Below are 20,884 nucleotides of genomic sequence, written 5' to 3'. Positions count from 1 at the left end.
TGCCGTGAAGAATATATTTGTGTATTACGGTAATTAAAGTATCATAATGTTTTTTACGGTATTTAAATTATCGTAATGTTCATTACGGTACTAGAGATACCATAATGTATCTTCACATTATTACGGTAGTCTTTCTACCGTAATACATTCAAAATGTATTACAGTAGAAAGACTACCGTAAAGAGTATTTTCGTCCAAAAAAGCTCAAAAATTGAAAAAAAAGATGTGGACGAGGTTTTAAAAAATAAGAAACTTTTTTACGATTTTCTTAAAATTAAAATATATTAACAATAATTTCCCAAAAGTTTAATATCTAAGAACAACAATGATGAAGAGCGAAGGACACATTGGGTGACTGAGAGCTTAATGACAAGCTACTTTCATGGGTAGGACGCAAGTCATTACTCTTGTGCTTTGACTAAGGGCTAAGAGCTTATTGGATGAATTGGTTATTACTTATAACTTACTGCTTCAATAAAATCAATTTTTATAATGGATTATCAATTTCCAATTCATTGCTTCAATAAATTAACCGTCATAATGAAATATGTGTTGTTCGGCATTGTCCCTCTTATAATCATTTCAGATAAATTTAAGATAAGTTTATAAGCATTGTTCGGCATTGTCTCTCTTATCATCATTTAAGATAAATTCATAAAAAAATTTACAAGTTTTTTCTTATAGCATTATTTGGACCGCTAATTTTTTTAGATTTTACATTATTTTTAGACCTTCAAATTCATATTCAAAAAAAAAATAATAGCTTTTAAAACATCATGAGAATTTATGAGACTGCATCTTTCGGTGTGGTTTTGAGGTATTGCCTTACATTTTCATAAGGCTTAGGCCTTATATACACTTGCATCTTAAACTCTAATAACATGTAATTTTATCATTGTGATAAATCATTGTTTTTCCCATAGTGTAATTCCATAAGCACATCATAAACTTCGGCACATGCTTTCAGTATCAAAATCTTCCATCCACTTTAGAACTACCAAGAACTTAACAAAAAAAAAAATCAGATTAAGTTTCTAATCACTTTCATTCAATGATTCAAGAACCAAACTATCTTTAGTCAAACTTAGAGTATTATCTTTTTATGGCACACATAAAGCGCAAATAAACCTTTTTTTCTTTTTCTTTTAAGAATTTGATATTGGAGCCCAGATAATCCCAAATTTTGCAGTCCTAAAAATACTCCTATGCAGAGTTTTAACCAAATGGAGTAAATATATATTGTGCTCCTCATGCAGGAGAATATACTATTGGCCAATTTTATTATTAACAAAAAAAATTGAAATTTGGTTGGCTGGCATAATCAAGAAGTGACAGGGGAATGTGTGATGTCGGCCACCATGTCGAGGGCCACACATGGCTGCTCAACGGGTACCTGTCATGAACATCAATTAGCCTACTTTGCATAACAGCAAATTCTAAGAAGAAACTCAATTTTGGGAGACTTGAAGGAAAATTCACGATTTTACGCCGCGAATGCTGTCGTATACTTAATTTAAATGTCTTCATTTAAAAAAAAGGTGTGGTTTGTATAGAGCCGAGGTTCTAACAATCAAAGTAAATCATACATTCAAATAGTATCGAAAAATATGGTTTCAATATTTAAAATCATGGTGATAGCCTTAAAATATATTGTCATCTTTAATTATAAAATTTAAAACTTCAAAAATACTGTAGATGAGCAGATCTATGAAAATCTTGAAAATTGGCGATTCAAAAATGCAATATAAGATGCACTATTTCCAAAACTTGAAATCCATTTTTTTCTCATGTCCATGCATTTTGATGTCACGATGATCAATTTGATGATATTTGGGGACATCAAAATAACCTCTTCTAGTGAAATTTTTGAGGTGGATTCGAATTTGATTGTTTAGAACCTTGGCTCTATATAAACTTTTTCCTTTAAAAAATGGGCAATTGAAAGAAAAAATTGCTCCTTAAAGCATAGGAAGGTTTTTGTATTTCAGTTCTCCACCATCCATCGTTGAGAATAGAAGCACATCTGATTTTACTAGTGATCAATTTTACTATATATATAGGTACAGGTTTGGCTGCGGTCCTATCATAACAACTAAATCCTCACCTCCTAACTCCTTGAAAATTACCATTCAAGCATTGGAAAACCTTTTAAATTGATCATCTTTGCTTGAACATTATGTTTGTGAAAACAAAAATAGAATTTTAAACTTTAAAAATAGTGTATATTGTAATTAATTATCTAGACCATCCATTTCATCCTAAAAGTAAGTATTCATAGATCCGTAAGATCTATACCATTTTTTTAATTTTGAGTTTTATTGTTGGTGTTTAAAATTGATTTTAGATCTATCATAGAGATTTTTATTACCGAAAGTACTTTCTAGACGAAGATTTGAGGTGAGGCTTTTGTTTTGCTTTCATAAAGCTTAGACCTTACATAAACTTTTTCCTATATATGGATTTTTCAAACTATGGGGAAATTAGATGCAGTGTAAAAAAATTTTGTCATTGCTTGCAAATCTATAGCATAAAAAACAACACAGAACTAGTAAATCTGTGAGCACTCGAAATGAATAATCCAGAAGAGTGTTACATGATCGAGCCTTTGTGGGACCTCAAATCGTTCTTTCTCCAAATCCATGATTGTTGACGAAGAGATGATGGATTTTCGGGTTCCCCTAACTACATTTTTCCATGGGATTTGGGTTGGGGTCGTATTAGTTTACAAATTCTTTTCCCGTATGGAATAGACGAATTATTAAAAGGGATAAAATTACGTAACACACGTTTGGTTCGTATGAAAATGATTTCTTAAAAATTATTTTCTTCGAAAATAACTAATTTCTCACGTTGGGTTCATCACAAGAGTATGAAATCTTTTTACCTATGAAATTAATTTCAATAAAAAGTGTCCAAAATCTAAGAAATTGAAATCTATGTAGCTATGATTCCAATTTTTTTCAAAATAACTGGGGACAGAGGTGTAAGTAAGTTTGCCATCAGGCTAGGCTGGCCCGAGGCTCAGCAAAGCCCGAAAATAGTTTGACCCAGCCCCGTAGGGCCTGGCTCGAAAAGTGTACCGAAAATCTCAGCCCGCCCTTGAATATGTACTATCAAAGCCCTGCTCAACCCAACCCAACCCAACCCGAAAAGATTATATTAGGCCTGGGCCCAGCCCAGCCCATTAAGAAGTCCTCCTTTTTTATTTATTTTTTTTATATCACTCTTCAAACTTTTCTTGTTTCCAATAAGCTAAAAAATACTGTTTAGAAAATTTTAAAAACATAATGGGTTTCTAGAGAGATAAAGAGATATTGGGTTTTTAGAGAGAGAAAGAGAGATTGGGATTTTAGAGAGAAAAAGAGATTGGTTTCTAGAGAAAGGTAATGAGTATTTAGAAAGAGATGAGAGATTGGGTTTCTAGAGAGAGAAAGAGATTGATTTCTAGAGAGAAAGAGATATTGGATTTTTAGAGAGGGAAAGAGATTGATTTCTAGAGAGAAAAAAAACTTGGATTTCTAGAGAGAGAACGAGAGCTTAGATTTATAGAGAGATTGGGTTTCCACAGAGAGGGTTTTTAGATAGAGAAAGAGAAAATAGGTTTTTAGAGAGAGAATGGGTTTCTAGATAGAGAAAGAGAGATTGGATTTTAGAGAAAGCAAGATAGATTGGGTTTTTAGAGAGAAAATGAGATTTTAAAGAGAGATTGATTTCTAGAGAGAGAATAGATTGTTAGAGAGAGAAATAAATATTGAGTTTCTAAAGAGAGAACAGGTTTTTAGAGAGAAAGATAAATTGGAGTTTTAGAGAGGGAATTAATTTTTAGAAGATAAAGAGATAATAAGAGATAGAGAAAGAGATATTGAGTTTTTAGAGATGGTGGATTTTTTGAGAGAGAAAGAGAGATTGGATTTCTAGAGTGAGAGAATGGGTTTTTAGAGAGAGATTGAGCTTCTAGAGAGAGAAAATAGTTTTCACATAGAGAAAGAGAGAATGGACTTTTTGAAAAAGAGATATATTGGATTTATAGAGAGAAAAAGAGAGTGAGTTTTAAAAAAAGAAAGATTAGGTTTTTAGAGAAAGAATGTGTTTAGAGAGAGAAAAAGAGATTGGGTTTAGAGAGAGATGGGTTCCTAGAGAATAGGTTTTTAGAGAGAGAGAGAGATTAGGTTTCTAGAGAAAATGTGTTTTTAGAACGAGAAATAGATATTGGATTTCTAGAGCGAGAGAAGGGGTTTTTAGAGAGAGAGAGAGAGAGATTAGATTTCTAGAGAAAATGTGTTTTTAGAGAGAAAAATTTAGATTGGATTTCTAGAGCAAGAAAAAGGGTTTTTAAAGAGAGAAAGAGATATTGAGTTTTTAGAGAGAGAATGGGTTTTTAGAGAGAGAGAGAGATTAGATTTCTAGAGAAAATGTGTTTTTAGAGAGAAAAATTGAGATTGGATTTCTAGAGCAAGAAAAAGGGTTTTTAGAGAGAGAAAGAGATATTGAGTTTTTAGAGAGAGAATGGGTTTTTAGATAGAGAGGTTGGTATTTTAGAGAGAAAATAAGTTTTTAGAGAGAGAGAAAAATGAGTTTTAAAGAGAAAATAGGTTTTTAGAGAGAGAAAGAAAAATGAGTTTTAAAGAGAAAATAGGTTTCTAGAGAGAGAAAGAAAAATGAGTTTTAAAGAGAAAATAGGTTTTTAGAGAGAGAGAGAGAGAGAATGGATTTTTAGAAAGAGAGAGAGATTGGGTTTCTAAAGAGAATCAATTTTTAGAGAGAATGAGCTTTTAGATAGAGAAAGAGGGAATGAAATTTTAGTGAGAAAAAGAGATTGGATTTCTAAAGAGAATGGATTTTTAGAGAGAGATTGGGTTTCTAAAGAAAGGCTTTTTAGAGAGAAATATTGAGTTTTTAGAAGAAGAGAGAATGGGTTTTTAGAAAGAGAAAGAGATACTAGGTTTCTAGAGAGAGAATGGTTTTTTAGTGAGAAAAAGATAATGGAGTTTTAGAAAGGGCGAGAAAGATTGGGTTTCTAGATAAAGGTTTTTAGATAGAGAAAGAAAGATTGGGTTTCTAGAGAGAAATGATGGGTTTTAAAGAGAGCGATTAGATTTTTAGAGAGAGAAAGAAAGATTAGATTTCTAGAGAAAGAGAATAGCTTACATCCCAGATTCCAAGAGGGTAGATTCCCAAATAGTTTACCAAACGAAAGAAAACAATTTCATAGAAAAAAAACATAGGAGATCTAAATCTAAGAAAACTATTTCCTAAGAAATTACGTTCAACTATTTCACATGAACCAAATGTGCCCTTAGGGCACTCTCTTCACTCAGCTCCAGATCTTGCTGGAAAGCGCTCTTCTAATATTTGAAAACATGTAAGTCGATCATCTCTACCATAACAACCATGGATTGAAAAAATGTAAAATATAAAATTCCAAACTCGAAAAAAATTCCATTTTGCAACATGTTTTTCTTGACCCTTTATTTAAAGTATTTCAATACATCTGCACAATTTTTCCACAATCATGTGCAAAAATGCAAGAGAAATATGTTTTCCAATGAGATTTTATCGAAAGGTTTACAAAATTTCATAACACAGCAACCCCAAAAAATCGTATACATTGTTATCGAGGGATTGTATACTAAAACCATTGGTATTATTACAAGGTGATCACAATTTCTCTTAGTCATTAGATGCGAAATTATATGGATTGGGATGTGTCACAAAGTTCGAGTTTTTTGGTTTTTTGAACTTTCAGCATAGTTACTGATGTACTCACAACTACTTGATTTGAAACAACTACTTGATTTGAAATATGAGAGACAAGTGATTATAACCTCCTTGTATGTAAAATTGGGTGGCTACATTTATTGTATTGACCAAACTCAAAATTCAAAGGAAATATAAGCTATAGTTATAAGTAAGGGTGCGGTTTGTATAGAGCCGAGGCTCTAACCAATCAAAGTAAAGTGCACCTTCAAATAGTGTCAAGAATTGTGGTTTCGATACTGAAAATCGTTGTGATAGCCTTAAAATATATTCTCATCTTTAATTATAAAATTTAAAGATTAAAAAATAGTGTAGATCGAGTGGTTCTATGAAAACTTGAAAATCTTTAAACTTAACAGTTCAAAAATGCCTTACAAGATGCACTATTTTCAAAACTTGAAATCTATTTTTTTCTCATGTTCATGCATCTTGATGTCGCAATGATTAATTTGATGATATTTGGGCAACAAAACAACCTCTCCTAGTTAACGTTTTGAGATGGGATCTAATTTGATTGTTTAGAGCCTCAACTCTATATAAACTTTGTATAAAGGGTGCGGTTTGTATAGAGCCAAGGCTCTAAACAATCAAATTAGAGCCACCTTCAAATAGTGTCGAGAAATGTGGTTTCAATACTTGAAATCTTTGACTAGCCTTAAAATATATTTTCATCTCTAATTATACAATTTAAAAGCTAAAAAATAATGTAGATCGAGCATATCTACGTAAATTTGAATAATTTAAAAATTGACAGTCCACAAATACATTACAAGATGCACTATTTCCAAACTTGAAATCCATTTTTTTCTCAAGTCCCTGCATCTTGATGTCGAGATGATCAATTTGAGGATAATTGGGCATCAAAACAACCTCTTCTAGTGAAATTTTTGTGGTAAGCTCTAATTAGATTGTTCAGAGCCTACTCTCTATATAAACTTTCCCTTGTATAAAAGGTAAAACAAGTGTAACCAATGAACCAAATGTTTTTTTTTTTTTTGGGTAATTTAGTGGGGATTTTTTAAAATCGTTAATAGTTTTTTTAATGCATTATGTAACCATGGAAGCCTAGATCTTAGCTAGGACACAAGTGGTACCACTACAACCCTAACTCCTCTAGTTTTCAATTTTTATTTTTATTTCATATTCATGATCTCCATTTTAAAGATTGTATATTTTCTAAAAATTAGAATCAAATTATATTTTTAAAAAATGTGTTTATTCCTAAAGTAAATAGTCCATTTATGTACTTTTATTTTTCCTATTATTAAAAGGGAGAGTACTTTTCTTCTTTTTTTTTAACGAGTAAAAGGGTGTGTGCTTCTCTTTTTTTTTCGCTAAGTAAAAGGGAGAGTACTTTTGCACTTACAAAGTGGCCAGCTCCTAGGATCCAGTAGAAATGAAGGTTCGCGTATGACTTGAAAAAACCCATCGTGTTCTGTCCTCTTCCTGTGCAATTCAAGGCTCGTCTTTCTCCCTTATTAAATCCCTCGAGCCCACCCCACCTGCCCATCAACAAGAAAACCAATAAGCTATCCTAAGTGGCTTTGTTCATCTTTCTAAGGAGAAAACTATTTCTTTTTGGAGCAATTTAGAATATACATAAAAATCTCGTTTTAATCTCAAAATTTAAATATAGTCATATATTTTGTATTTTACTCTCAAGTCTCATTATTGAGAGTGTATTGTAATTCAGTTTTTTTTTTTCCTTTATATTGGATTAAGTTCAAATTTCGAGCATCCATACATCTCACACATACGATTGTAGGAATATAATTCAATAAATTTAAAAAACAAACAATCTCAGACAAGTTTCAGGGGAATTTTGGTTATTTTATTACTTCCACAATATTGTTTACGTAATTTTATAGAAATTTGTAGTGAGAAGTACGGATGTCCAAAATTTAGCTTAATCCAATGGATAGAATAAGTAAAAAAGTAAAAATACAACATGTACTTTCGAAAAATGAGCTTGATTGTAAAATAGAATGTGTAGGGGGCGATATTTAAATTTAGGTCATAAAATATAATTTTTCCATAAAGTTCCCTTGGGAAATATCATTCTAGGGTTCAAAACTGCATATAAATTCACTACGGGGGTCAATAGATAGTGATTAACATTAAGGAGTTTACTTTTAAATTTTCATTTAAAAGAGGCTCCTCCTCTCAAAATATCTTAAAAATATCCAAACTGCCCTTGTTAAAACATGCATCTCCTAGAAAGGCAAAAGCATTTTAATAATTTGACAAACATTTAACAAGTATTGATAATATATTCACTTGGTTGGGGCCTCTTAGGTAGATAAAATTACTAAAATATCCATACTTGTTCATAATTCTCAACCTTAAGCACGGGCAATTTAAAAACTTATACGATATTCTCTTAGGAAGTTCTTGAGTAAAATAAAAATTACAATGCATAGTTAAATAGGTATGGTTTGACCCCTTAATGATATTGCAAGAGGTTATGATTGTTTAAATGGTATTTTCCCTTTCCTTTTTATGCATACGAGGAGTAAACTTTTCTTGGCACTCGAACAAAATCATATCGGAACTTTTTTAGAATATGCATAGAAGTTATTGCGGGAAAGTACTATGCATGCATGTAATAGTACCCCACTGTTGTATATCAAGTGAGAAATGTATAATTTAAATGTGAGGACTTTCTTCCATCCATGTGTGCAGAATTTCAAAAGATCATTATTAAAGTTGGTACGAATCTTTAAAAAAATTATTACATGGGTGTGGGACTTTATTTTTTTTAAAATCCATGCCAAATTTAATAATGATCTTTTGGAGTCCTATACACATGAGTGGAGGAGGGTTCTACAGGATCATTTTTCATAGTTTAATGCCAAAATATTCCATGCTCCCCAAAAGGCGCATTTAATCCCATGTGTAAAACCTACTCTAGGAAATTTTTTAGGACATCAAAATTTTGAAGCATTTAATCCCATGTGTAAAACCTCCTCTAGGATATTTTTTAGGACATCAAAATTTTGAAGTAATAACCCCTTCAACGTAGCAATTAACCTCAAAAAAAAATAAAAAATCAAAACACACTTTGTATATGCTTTAAAAAAAGGGTGAGGTTTGTATAAGGACACTCAAGGTAAAGTGCACCTCAAAATCTCATTAAAATATGTATTTTTGGTGTCAAAACTCTCATCAAGGCCTAAAAGTTTATTTTTCACCTCTATTATAAAATTGAAAGCTCAAAAAATGAAGCAGATCTAGCAGATCTATGAATGCTTGAAAATCTTAAAAATGGATGGTCCAGATAATGTATTACAAAATGTACTATTTCTAAGAGGTCAAGTTTATGTTTTTTATTTTTCCGTATCCATATATATCAAGGTCAAGATGATCAATTGGAGAATTTTCTAATGACAAAACAACATTCTTTGATAGGTTTTTAAGGAGGACCTTACTTCTTTAGTATAATGTTGACACCGTATATAAACTTTTTCCGTAAATAAAGTTCTAAAATTGAAGAGGAATTGTTTAATCTATTTAAGGTGAGATCTAAATATTAAAGAAACTAAAATGCGATACCTCATGATATCTTGAGTACCATTCCTACCATCATGTAGGGGAACCGTTCATGTAAATCTAACCCCCAAAAAAAACACAACTCTTTTTATTGGGAATAAACATCTAATGACTCTACAGGTGGATATCGAAATTCCATATCCACGAAATCCTCCCAATGAGCTCTTTCACTCGATGGAGTAAGTACAGCCTGCTCCCACAGGAGCATAGTATATGCTCTCAATTTTTATTAGGCTTTGAGATTGTGTGATGTAATCACCAGACGAATAATTCAAAAGAAAATGATGTTTGTGTTCTTGAATACCCCAATGTGGCCATCCAAAGTACGTTCACTCTTGAAGTAGGAGTTCTTTTAGATTATTTGAGGTTGACATTTGAATTTCTCATTCTTCTAAATCTGCTTCAAGTTCCAAAGATAAGTAGATTAATAGCCCAAAATGAAGAGTCAACATATACTTCTACATAAGGTTTTGCCAGAGTGAGAGCGAGTTTACATTTTCCTCCCATTAGAACACAACTTTTTTTCCGTTTTTTCAATTGTCATTTTGACGACTTTTCATAGTTGGATACGGTTTCTACGAGTCTATGTAGAAATGAGTCACCTCTTAAAAAATTATTTTTGAGATGGATTTTTGGACTCAATTTGTTAGGACATGTAATCTCTAACATGGAGATCATGAATATGAATATATAATTAAATTTTGAAAATTAAAAATAATAATTCTATTAAGAAAATATTTGAACTGATAGTTTGAATTGGTTTTAAATGGACCACCTATTTGCATCCATCTTTAAGATTGATGCTTGATACTTCGGGGACCACAAATGTAGAAATGCAGACCCTGCCGCATTAAACAATTTTCCTCCATAGTTTATCGAGCCATTTATGATGGGAAGGGTTAGGTACTAGTCCTTACTTGAGTTTCTGGATCCATGCTTGTACTCCTTTGGTTGAACATATAAGATCCACCTGCCATATAAAAACATAAAAACTATTTGGGATCAGCTATGTGAATTCAAAAGTATGCCGTTGTGTTCTATTAAAGGAGTAAATAGGGGTAAATCTCACATAACAAAAAAATGCAAAAAACTATGGGAATTAAAGTGTGAATTCATTCATCCAATTCTTTCTAACTGTTTATTTTTTCCCCTTTCAACTAACAAAGTTTAGTTATTTTCCAGCAAAAGGGCATAGAGTGGGTGCTGGCAAACTTCTTTCTTCCAAAAACAGTAATTCCCGGTTATCCACGTAGAGCTCTTATAATAGTGAGCAAAATTACTTTCTAGTGTATATAATATTGACCTAAAAATGAATAAAAAAATCCTTATATAAATAAAAATGCATACAAAACATACTCTATTCCCTGTCATGTGATCTAAATACGCATTTGATTTCTTTGTTCATAACATTATAAGTTAGCTTACGAGAGCATCAATTTTCAAGCAGACAGCTCAAAATATTTTATTTTATTTTATTTTAGGAAAAATGACCTTTATCTCTCTCTCCGAAATTTTCATCCTTATTAACTTTTTGGGATCACCAAAATTCCTTGTACCCCCTCAAGTGTAAAACTTTGAGACTATTAACCCTTAATTATGTTTTGTTTTGTTCTTTTTACAAATTTAATCACAAAAATACCAAAACTATACATTTCTTTTTTTTGACTTCATAAACAAATTGTATTGATGATGATGATAATTATTATTATTATTACTATTATTATTATTATTATATTATTATTATTATTTATTATTATAATAATTATAATAATAACAATAATAACAACAACAATATATTAATTCTTAAATAATTCATCCCTTATAGGTATTTCGAGAAGTTTCTTAAATTAAATGAATAAATAAATAATAATAATAATAATCCATTAACAATAGTAATAAAGATCTTGATTAATCATTTTCCAAGTTCAAAAGATATTGATACAATTGTAAAATAGGTCATAATATTAAAAAAACAATTTTATTCATGTCTACATTTATAGAGTGGTATCTACTAAGGTAAGATTGGTTTTAGGCAACACAAGAGAAAGGAAAGGAAGTTCACTAATGAAAGGGTTTGGCATTTTGTAAAATTAAAATATCAATTTTGTAAAAGAACAAACAAAAGCATAATTAAGGGGTTAAGAGTCCCAAAATTTTAAACTTAAGAGAGTATAAGGGATTTTGGTGAACCCAAATGGCTAATAGGGATGGAAATTTCGAGGAAGGGGTAGAGGTCATTTTCCCTTTATTTTATTATCATTTTGAAGTAAACTTTGGTGCATGCAAACATCTCATAGAGGTGCACTTGATAAAAACAATATTTTTAATAAAATGACCAAAATACATTACAGTATGTAGTGGTAGTTTGGTCATATATATATATATATATATATATATAAAAGGTAAAGGCACATCCCAAATTTTATTAAAACTGATTTTGTAGAAAAAAATTAAAAATAAAACAATATTGCGCGTGACACTATGATTAAAGCAATCTCTGCCACCTTTTATATCAGATGGTTTGAGGCAGTGTTCGCAAAATCGAACTGGAATGGTTAACTGGACATTGGCCCAGAAATAGTTTAACCGGCCTAACTAGTAAACCGGCTGATTCAACTGCTCTAACTGGGCAAGTCCCAGGCGGTCAAAAAAGTGTTGAAAAAAAAACAAAAAAACAAAAAATCCTATTAAAATATGAAAAGCATATAAAGAATGATTAAAAAATAACACATTCAAATAAAGTTCAAAATTAATGAAAAACAGGATTTTAACGAATCGATTTGTGCCTAGGGGTATTTTAAATTTTTTTTGAAAAAGATAAGAAAATATAAAAGCGAGTATTAATAAGCAAAACAATTTTTAATCTTTACCATAATGTAAAAAATATTAAAAATTAATTATAAATCAAATTCCTTATTTTTGAGAATTTATATATATATTTTTAATTTTTTTTAAATACTGGTTGATCATCAAAACTGCCCAAAATCGAAACCGCCCAGTTCTGATCTAATCGGGCGGTTAGTGGTTAGATCGCCCCAATTTTTTCAACAGTGGTCTGGGGTCACACATATTCCATACTAGGGGCGATGTTAGGTGCAAAGATTTCCTAAATAATAAATCAATCTCCAGATTGAGAAAATGTATATATTCATTATGATAATTATTCCCTAGAAGGGTATTACTTCTTGTTGTCCTCTAGCATGACCTAGAATAATCTCAATCATTATTTTAGATATTATTTTAAAACCCAGATCCTAGAACCGGTTCTATTTTTTGGATTATTTTGCATTTTTTTTTTTTTTTTTTTAAATTATGATATAATACTCGGTCCTACTCCGGTCGAGTTACTCCTTTTGACTACTCAGCCCGAGTTCTGAATACTCGACTGAGTTCCTTGACGAGACCAAGTTTCCCCGAGTTTGATGTCCCACTAAGGGATATTAAAAAAAATTCACGAAAATAATAAGAATCTCTGATTTTAAACTCACATTACTGAATTGTTAAAAGAACAAATAATCCTAGTTTAAAACCTTAAATTTTATTAACAGATTTATTAAATAATTTTTTTTATACTATTTGATATATTCAATTATTGTATTAATGACATAAATTACTTAACATAAGTAAATAAATAAGTGTAACTAAAAATATGACATAGCAGGAATCCTTTCCTAAAATTTCAAATATCTTATTTTAAATTAAGTTTCTTTATTTTTTTACTTTAAAATTTTAAAAATACAATCATATTATGTTTAGAATAAATTGGAAACTCCAAGATTTTAGTCATGGAAAATATTAGTTAAAATTTAAGAAAAACACAATATAGTTAAAAATAAAAAATAACAATGAAATTGTGTGGTTCATGTATGGTGTCATCCTCAAACAATCAAAATAGGATGCACCTCTAAAGCTTGCTAAAAGATGCACTTTCAGTGAATGAAATCCTAAAGATGGCCCTATAACCTATTTTCAGACTAACTTATAAAATTTAAGGACAAGCTTTGTATGTTTTCCCTACAACATAAAATTTATATATTTCTCCTTATCCAACTATCCATTTTAAATGGTGGGCTGAGATTGCCCCAATCACAATCTCACGATTCTACATTATTATTTTTTTATTTTTTTCTATAAATTATTTTGACACCAAACTTTGGAGTTTTCTCTATTAAACTCGCACTAATGAAAAATATAAAAAAAATATTTTCAATAAAATAAAATTACCAAAATACCCCTGAAAGATTCAAGGGGTATTTTGATCATTGTATTTTATCGAAAAATTATTTTTAATATTTTTTATAGGTGCACCCCAATGAGAAGATGACATGTACCAAGTTTAATATTCACACAATTTGTATAAAAATAAATATAAATATAATACTTTTAGATGTCTGATCTAAGATCAAACAGTCAGTGACTTGCTTGATCAAAATTGGACAGCTGGATGGTAGGAGAAGCATAGATCTTCTATGTTGTAGGGAAAGTATAAAAACCTTTCCCAAAATTTAAAGCTCAAAAAATAATATCGATCGAATACATCTATAAACATTTGAAAAATTGAGAATAAACGGTCTTAGATAATTTGTTACAAGGACATTCTTATTTTAAAATTTGAAATCCTTTTTTTTTTTTTTTTGATTTCTATATATCTTGAGGTTGAGAAGATCAACCGTAGGGGTTTTCGTCATCGGAATAATAGGGGGGACTTTTTATTTCTACAGTATAAGATTTACAACCTTATGTAATTTCTTTCAAAATCGAATATGAAAAATCACCTTTGACCCATAAATAAAAGAGCAATGATTTCATGCAACCGTTGTATAGTAATATAATGTAACAACCTTAAAAAACCATCTTATGGCCATTTGTTTGATCCAAATTTTGAAATATACAATCTTTTCATTCTAATGAGCAATCACAAAAAAAGAAAAAATTGAAAACACAACCTAAAAAATATTTTTTTAGCCCAATTAACAATGGCCATTCATTTTGGTGAGATGCTTAAATCTAGGCCTTAAAAGGATTTTTTCATTTCTAATTTTTTTTGAATGGCTTTATTATCATTAGACGAATAATGTTAAAAAAAAAAAAATTGATTTTGAGTTTATAAAGGCTATGATCTTGAAATTCACAAAATGAATGGTCTAGATTCATTTTTGGAGGGGACTCATTTTGACCATATTTAGAGTTCAACTTGAACTTTTTTTTTTTTGAGATTAATTTATTGGGATGAAGAGTGTGTGCAAAATTTGGAGTCATACAAATACCACAAACATAATTTTCTAGAAGTGTCGTTGCATTATACTATGATACAACCGTTGCATTGGATCATTGCTCTAAATAAAAAAGGGCATTACACATAGGTCCATATTTTATGCAAATTTTATGTAAAAGTCCACCTCGCAAGCTCTTTTATATTGTTTTCAATACTACCCCTGGATCTGATGTTCCAAACTTCATATCAATATTTATTTTTATTTTTTTGAAGTTTAGGGCTTGCATATGGACAATTTCTGTTAGGTCCACTAACTCCGACTTTAGATTGACATATAGTTGGGCAGTTTAATGTATGTAACATCGGACTACCCTGCAATAGGTATTATCCCTTCTTTTTGCTCGTCATTCTAATGTTTGTAACATTATATCACCCTCTTAGCATGTGGTCTTTCGTTGGACCTGTTCGATATTGCAAACATCATACCTATAAAATGTGGTCCGATACTACAGATACCGTAATTTCATGAGAGCCGAATTGAAGGATTAATGAGTATGTCCGATGTCTCGAACATTGGATCGACCACAACTATTATAGGGTTGTCCGATGTTACTGACATCAAGGTGCCCAACTTTACGGCAATTCGATATTGGAATCATCAAAGATCCCAAATTTTCCTCATAGTAGACAAATAGCCCTACAATTCAAAAAATTTACAACAGTAAAATAAAAAGGTAGTATGAGTCCAATGTTTGGAACATCAGAATCATGAATATTATTGGAAAAGATAAAAAAAGATGTTACAGGTGGACCGCTGTATAAAATTCTCATAAATATGGACCTCCACAAAATAGGCCTTTCTACTTATGGTACCAATGTAATTCTTTCTTATACTATATTAAGGGAAAATTTCTCCACACACCATGTTTATTAAAAAATTAGCCGATTTGGTTATCTATTTTTCAGCCGAAAGGTGTTTGGAAACTACAGATAAATTTCTCAATCAAAGTCCAGAGCCGTTCATTTGTTTATCTGAAACTGCCTGATTATGAAATCAAGACTTTCCTACCACTGTTTAGGAGAGAGAATAACATAACCGGATGATTTAGAGAGAGAAACCAAAAACTAAAGAAATGAAGAGGAAAGCTACAGCGAGTGAATAAAGAGCTAATCTGACAAAGATGAGAGAAACTCAGAGCCCAGGAGAGAGAGAGTAAATAGAAGACTCTATGTGAGAGATAGGATAGGGAGTGAAAAAGTGAGCGAGAGAGGTTTTTGTTTTAGAGAGAGATTTATGAGAGAGATGTGTAGATTTTTAAAGGGGAGTGTTTAGATAAAAATGAAAGATATGTCATTTAATATTTTGTTTAGGTAAAAAAATGCATAGCCGAACCAGCTTATTTGAGTCTAATGGGTTGAAAGATATATTAGTTTGAAACCTTATACCGCCAAAAAAACATTTTGAGACTTTGAGTCTCTTGAGAAATGATATCTCTAAACAAAGTGCACATAAATCTTTTCCATAATGTTTGAAAGACCTAAGAAAATAAAAAAATAAAAAAATAAAAAAAATAAAAAGAAAAAGAAAAGAAACGAAAAGAAAAGAAGAATCCCAAATGGTTGTTGAAAAAGGGATGAGTTTGCAAAGGAGCACAAGGATTCCCTTACCTGCCCATTATAAATAGTCACATTTATGCCCTTGGTTAAAAGCTCGTCAACCTGCACGCCAAAGCAAAGCAACCAATCAAACACACTTTACTCAAAAGATTTTAGAAACTCGTCATCTGTTGTCTCTACATTTTCATTTAAAACGTCTTTATTTGTTTCTTGGAATGTTTCCTGGGAAAATCTTCATTTAATTAATCTATCAAACTTTTTCTAAGAAAATATACAATAAATAAATGGTAGTAAAAATGTTTGCTAAGAAACTATACAATAAGAAAAGCCAAAAGAATATATACACTCCCTTTCTTTTGTATGTTTACATCATCAAACAAAAACGAAACTTGTGTGATGAGGTTGAATTGACAACCATTATTCTTTAATGGATACAATTGGCGTACGGATGTATCCGTAAGGTGCACCTTCAAATTTTATCATATATATAATTTTGATGTAAAATACTTTTGGGATTATTTCAAAATCTATTTTTATATCTAATTATAAAATTTTAAATTTAAAAAATGGTTAAAATCAAGTAGATCTATAAACATATGAAAATCTTGAAAATAGACGGTGTAGATAATATATTGTAAAACACACTATTTCTGAGACTTCAAATCCTTTTATTTTTCACATTCATATATCTCGATATTGAGATGATCAATCAAAGGGTTTTACAACATTAAAACTACCTTTTCCGGTGGATTTTTGAGGGGCATCCATAGTTCTATAGGTTGCATCCTTATATAAACACTTTCCATTCTTTAATTACTTTGGAGAAAGTAAACTAAGCAGTAGTTCTACATTATAAGGTTGCATCCTTATATAAACTTTTTCTCTCTTTAATTACTGTGGAGGAAGTAAACTAAGCGGGAGGTAGATCCAAACTCTTTCACTATTTTAGTCAACTAAATATTCTTTCAATTTATAAGTCATTAAATATTCCTTCAATTTATAATTCATTTTGAATAAGTCTCGATGAATAACTATAATTCATTATAGTTAGATCCACACCATAATGTTCCACATCCCAGTGTTCAATTGTACGGCTGCCTCGAAACCCGGCCATGAGCCGGATACGAGTAACCTGCCCATGAGCCAAAACCAAATAATCCCAAGACCAGGGTAATTGGCCCTCACCAGAATGGTCTCGACTGGGCTAAATGGGGTTGAAAATTGATAAAGAAGTCCCAAAAAATATAAAAATATGTTTAAAGAATAATTAAACAAAATTCATCCAACACCTAGGGGTATTTTAGAAGTAATCCAAAAAAGTGTAAAAAATAAATATTTATGGCCGAAACACTACCCAATCTTTTTCAAAACATTAAAAAAAAATTCTGAAAAAGTGTTCGGTGAGTCGGCCAACTCACTATTTTTGTGCTGTCTACCCGCAAAATATAAATATCATTTTAGGGTTCGATAATCCTAACGATGAAACTGATCTAAATTTGGAATTTTTATTTTATAAAGAACATATAAATTATTTTCTCCTTTCTTCCCCTTCTATTTTAACATTTAGTAGATGTAACAGTTTTGACATCTATAAAAGAGATGGACGTTAGATAAACAATGAGACAAGGAACCACACTAGAGAGAGAGGGTACTTACTTCTTGGATTCTGGGTTTCATGAAGTCATTGTATAGCCCCACGAAAACCCCATCAGATTGCCCACCCCATCTGCAACCAAGTTCCAAACGAGTTTCCACAAGGACATATAGATAGAGATGACAGATGGAAAACAGGGCGTAAAAACTAAATGTTTTTCAGAAGAGGGGGTAGATGCATATTTTATTTTGTCTAGTGCTGGCATAAAATGTTGACTGTTATTTTTTTCTTTGGAACTATGTACGAAACAAAATCTTTTTCAGAAGAGAGAGTACATGAATATTTCCTGTTGTGTAGTGCAGGCATAAACTATGGATTTTTATTATTATTATTCTTTGGAACTGTTTGGTCTTGGGCAAGGCCTATTAGCGGAAGGAAGGATTAAAAAAGGTAAGGAATAGACCAAAAAAGAAACGGTTAGAAAGTAGCCAAAAAAGATATAGATACTTAAGCTCAGTTCACTTTTAATATAATAACAACCCCAATTAATTGGAAAAAAAACGCTATAATGATGAATGAAACCGAACGAGAGGGGAAAACTTACTGGACACTGTTGGGAATAATTTTTAGTTTTTTCCGGATGACTTGATTCATGAAAGTGTCCATATCAATGTCTTGTGCAGCAGAGGCATCAGGCTTAATGGAGGTGAGGTATCTCGAGTATTTACTAACGCGTCTCGCTGATACCATACTCCTGCTGTTCATGCTGCTGCTTATTGTAGCTGCTACTGGATCATTTCGAGAGTCCTCCATGAAATTGTAGAAATCCTATACAACACAGATAATTGCCGTAATAAATAAATCGTGTGGTTTGTATAAGGCTGAGGGTATATCAGAAATCTTTGTGATGGCCTAAAAATCTATTTTCATTATAAAATTTAAAGATTAAAGCTAGTATATATCAATCAGGTATATGAACACCTGAAATTCTTGAAAATTGGTGATCTAGATAATACATTACATGATGTACTATTTTTAAAACTTGAAATATATTTGTTCTCATGTCATACATCTTGAAGTCGAGATGATCGAATTGAGAGCTTTTTAGCACAAAGAACTCACGACTTCATTGCTCGAACCGCTGATGAAGCCTTCGAGGTTGATCCACGAGTCTGTGGCATCCGCATACTTCCTCGTTGCTATCTGCTCCTTTATTTGCAGAGCCATTCTGTAATGAATGAAAGAACAGATTCAGAGAAAGATGAGGTCACTTGAAATTGGAGTTCATTGTATACCTTATCGAATTCTCTGCATCTCGGTAGCCTAAGCGTGAGACATCGAGCAGCAGAGGACCCCATGAAAGCTGCAGTACACTTTTGCAATCAACCCAACAATCTTGAGAAATGTGTTAAGCATTCATAATTCCAAGAAATAATTCAATGTGATTACCACGAAATCCTCAGGAGAAATCCAACTATTCCCCAATGCAATGCCTGTTTAAAATCAGATACAACACACAATTTAGAACACTCTCTCTTTCTCTATACTTAAACGAAAACGGGAAAAGAATGTCTACAGATTCGGAACTGCAATTGTCTGCTCAAGAGTCAAAAGAGATGGAATGTAGAGAGTAACCTCCAAGCTTGAGCTTCAATTCCCCTGCTTCAATGGCTTTTAACAGAGCCAAACCCAATGTAACAGCATGTTTTCCCCCATAAGACTCTGCAACTACAAAGAGTGGACTACTCTGCAATGCCGTGATGTTATTGTAGAGCTTCTTAAGAAGGGTCACCAAATCAATGGCGGCCTCTTCATCTGTCCTAACAAATAAATCATCTTCTTCCACAAAACTGAAACCAGTTCCCACCGGACTATCCTGAAATGCCAATATTTTGGATTAAAAACATCTATTCATGGATTAATCAGTAATCAATCAATTTAATTGATTGAAATATCCTATTTTTTGGATTACAACAACTCAGATAACAATAATTTGAATTAACTACAAACTTATTTATGGATTGATCAATCAATTCTATTGTTTGATTTGAAATAGGACTTTTTGTGGTTTTACCACAAATAAGAGATCTGCTTTCTGTAACCAGGTTGAATTCCTTGGTTGTAAGCTTGTATCCAGAGGACCAATTTCTTTGAAATTGCCCAACCCAACTCCTGATGCCCCCTGCACATCACCCCACAAAACAATTAATTTCATTCCTGTTCTTCATAATTCCATTTAATTTCATTCCTATTCTTCATAATTCCATCTTAATAAAGATGAAAACCATATTTACTAAGCCTGGTACAGATTTGTAGAGAGAGAGAGAGAGAGAGACTTACAGGTCCACCTTGGAGCCAGAGGATGGTTGGCCATGGATCAGAGGAGTTCAGGATTCTCTGAGGACTGTGATACAACCACCAGAAAAGGTGGGCCTCTTTTTTTTTCCATAAAAATTACAAGAAAAAGAGAAAACAACAAAAAAAGATAAAAAGTTGGAAGGCATTCATTATCCGTAAAACAAAAAACTGAAATGGAAAAGAAACATAGAAAAAATAAAACAAAAAAAGAAATGAAACTGAATACTTGGACGAACTTGAACGTAGCCCCACTCCTCTGATCCATCCTCCGTTCCATATCCTTGCACTACTCCCTGCAACAAAATCAAACCAAACACAACTCCAATCTCCCTCTTCCCCATGAATAAAATAATGAATTGTATCTTAATTCTCTAAGTTATTCAACAAAACCCAATTCCACCACCCACTTTCTCTTAACAAAAAACCATCCTTTCTCTTTAGTTATTCAACAAAGCCCAATTCCCCCACTTTCTCTCTCAAAAAAAACCATTTCTCTCTCTCTCTCTAAACCAGAAAAAAACCAGAAGGCGTGAACAAGGAGGAGAGTCTGTTTGCTGTTTTCCTCTCCACCGAAAGAAGAATTAGTAGGAAACAATGTTACAGCCTGTCGGAGGTGTCCGTTTTGGAAAGGGAATCAAATCAAACAAATGTGCAATCTTTTCATTAATATATGGAATCGATCAAGGATTCATGTATTAATGTTTAATAATGCCGTTTTTATGTGTGAATATTACATACACACGAGGGAACACCGAATTTGTCACTTTCATCAACTTACTACTTTTTTATTTGTT

General features: G+C 31.6%; 1 protein-coding gene across 2 annotated transcripts; it reads right to left on the bottom strand.

The window, feature by feature from the left end:
* Window positions 1-1,026: 1,026 nt before the first annotated feature.
* SCPL51 (serine carboxypeptidase-like 51) lies at window positions 1,027-20,684 on the bottom strand. Of its 2 annotated transcripts, XM_011631027.3 has the most exons (13): window positions 20,317-20,684; window positions 20,073-20,167; window positions 19,807-19,914; window positions 19,368-19,608; window positions 19,182-19,225; window positions 19,028-19,095; window positions 18,855-18,960; window positions 18,337-18,560; window positions 17,795-17,864; window positions 16,190-16,240; window positions 10,224-10,276; window positions 7,124-7,259; window positions 1,027-1,393 (listed from the first exon to the last, which is right to left on the bottom strand). In XM_011631027.3, exons 1-13 carry the CDS (start codon window positions 20,429-20,431, stop codon window positions 1,322-1,324), a joined length of 1,383 nt encoding a protein of 460 aa, XP_011629329.1. In that variant the 5' UTR covers window positions 20,432-20,684; the 3' UTR covers window positions 1,027-1,321. The 2 variants fall into 2 exon arrangements, with proteins under 2 accessions (XP_011629329.1, XP_020517665.1); XM_020662006.2 differs by lacking the exons at window positions 1,027-1,393; window positions 7,124-7,259; window positions 10,224-10,276 and adding an exon at window positions 14,875-15,218.
* Window positions 20,685-20,884: the final 200 nt, after the last annotated feature.

The sequence above is a fragment of the Amborella trichopoda genome, chromosome 7 (assembly GCF_054954075.1).
Source record: "Amborella trichopoda isolate Santa Cruz 75 chromosome 7, AtrichopodaSantaCruz75HAP2 v2.0, whole genome shotgun sequence".
NCBI lineage: Eukaryota > Viridiplantae > Streptophyta > Magnoliopsida > Amborellales > Amborellaceae > Amborella > Amborella trichopoda.
The sequence above is the reverse complement of the archived record's forward strand: the minus strand, read 5'-3'. Positions and strand labels throughout refer to the sequence as shown.

What these genes read in the sequence shown, in the direction of transcription:
- SCPL51 (XM_011631027.3), bottom strand. Translation starts at nt 20,431, where the DNA reads ATGGGGAAGAGGGAGATTGGAGTTGTGTTTGGTTTGATTTTGTTGCAG. An exon ending in CTACGTTCAAGTTCGTCCAA is followed by an intron (nt 20,168 to 20,316) that starts GTATTCAGTTTC and finishes GGAAAAAAAAAG; the next exon opens with AGGCCCACCTTTTCTGGTGG. An exon ending in GCATGGATCCAGAAACTCAA is followed by an intron (nt 7,260 to 10,223) that starts GTAAGGACTAGT and finishes GTTGATGGGCAG; the next exon opens with GTGGGGTGGGCTCGAGGGAT.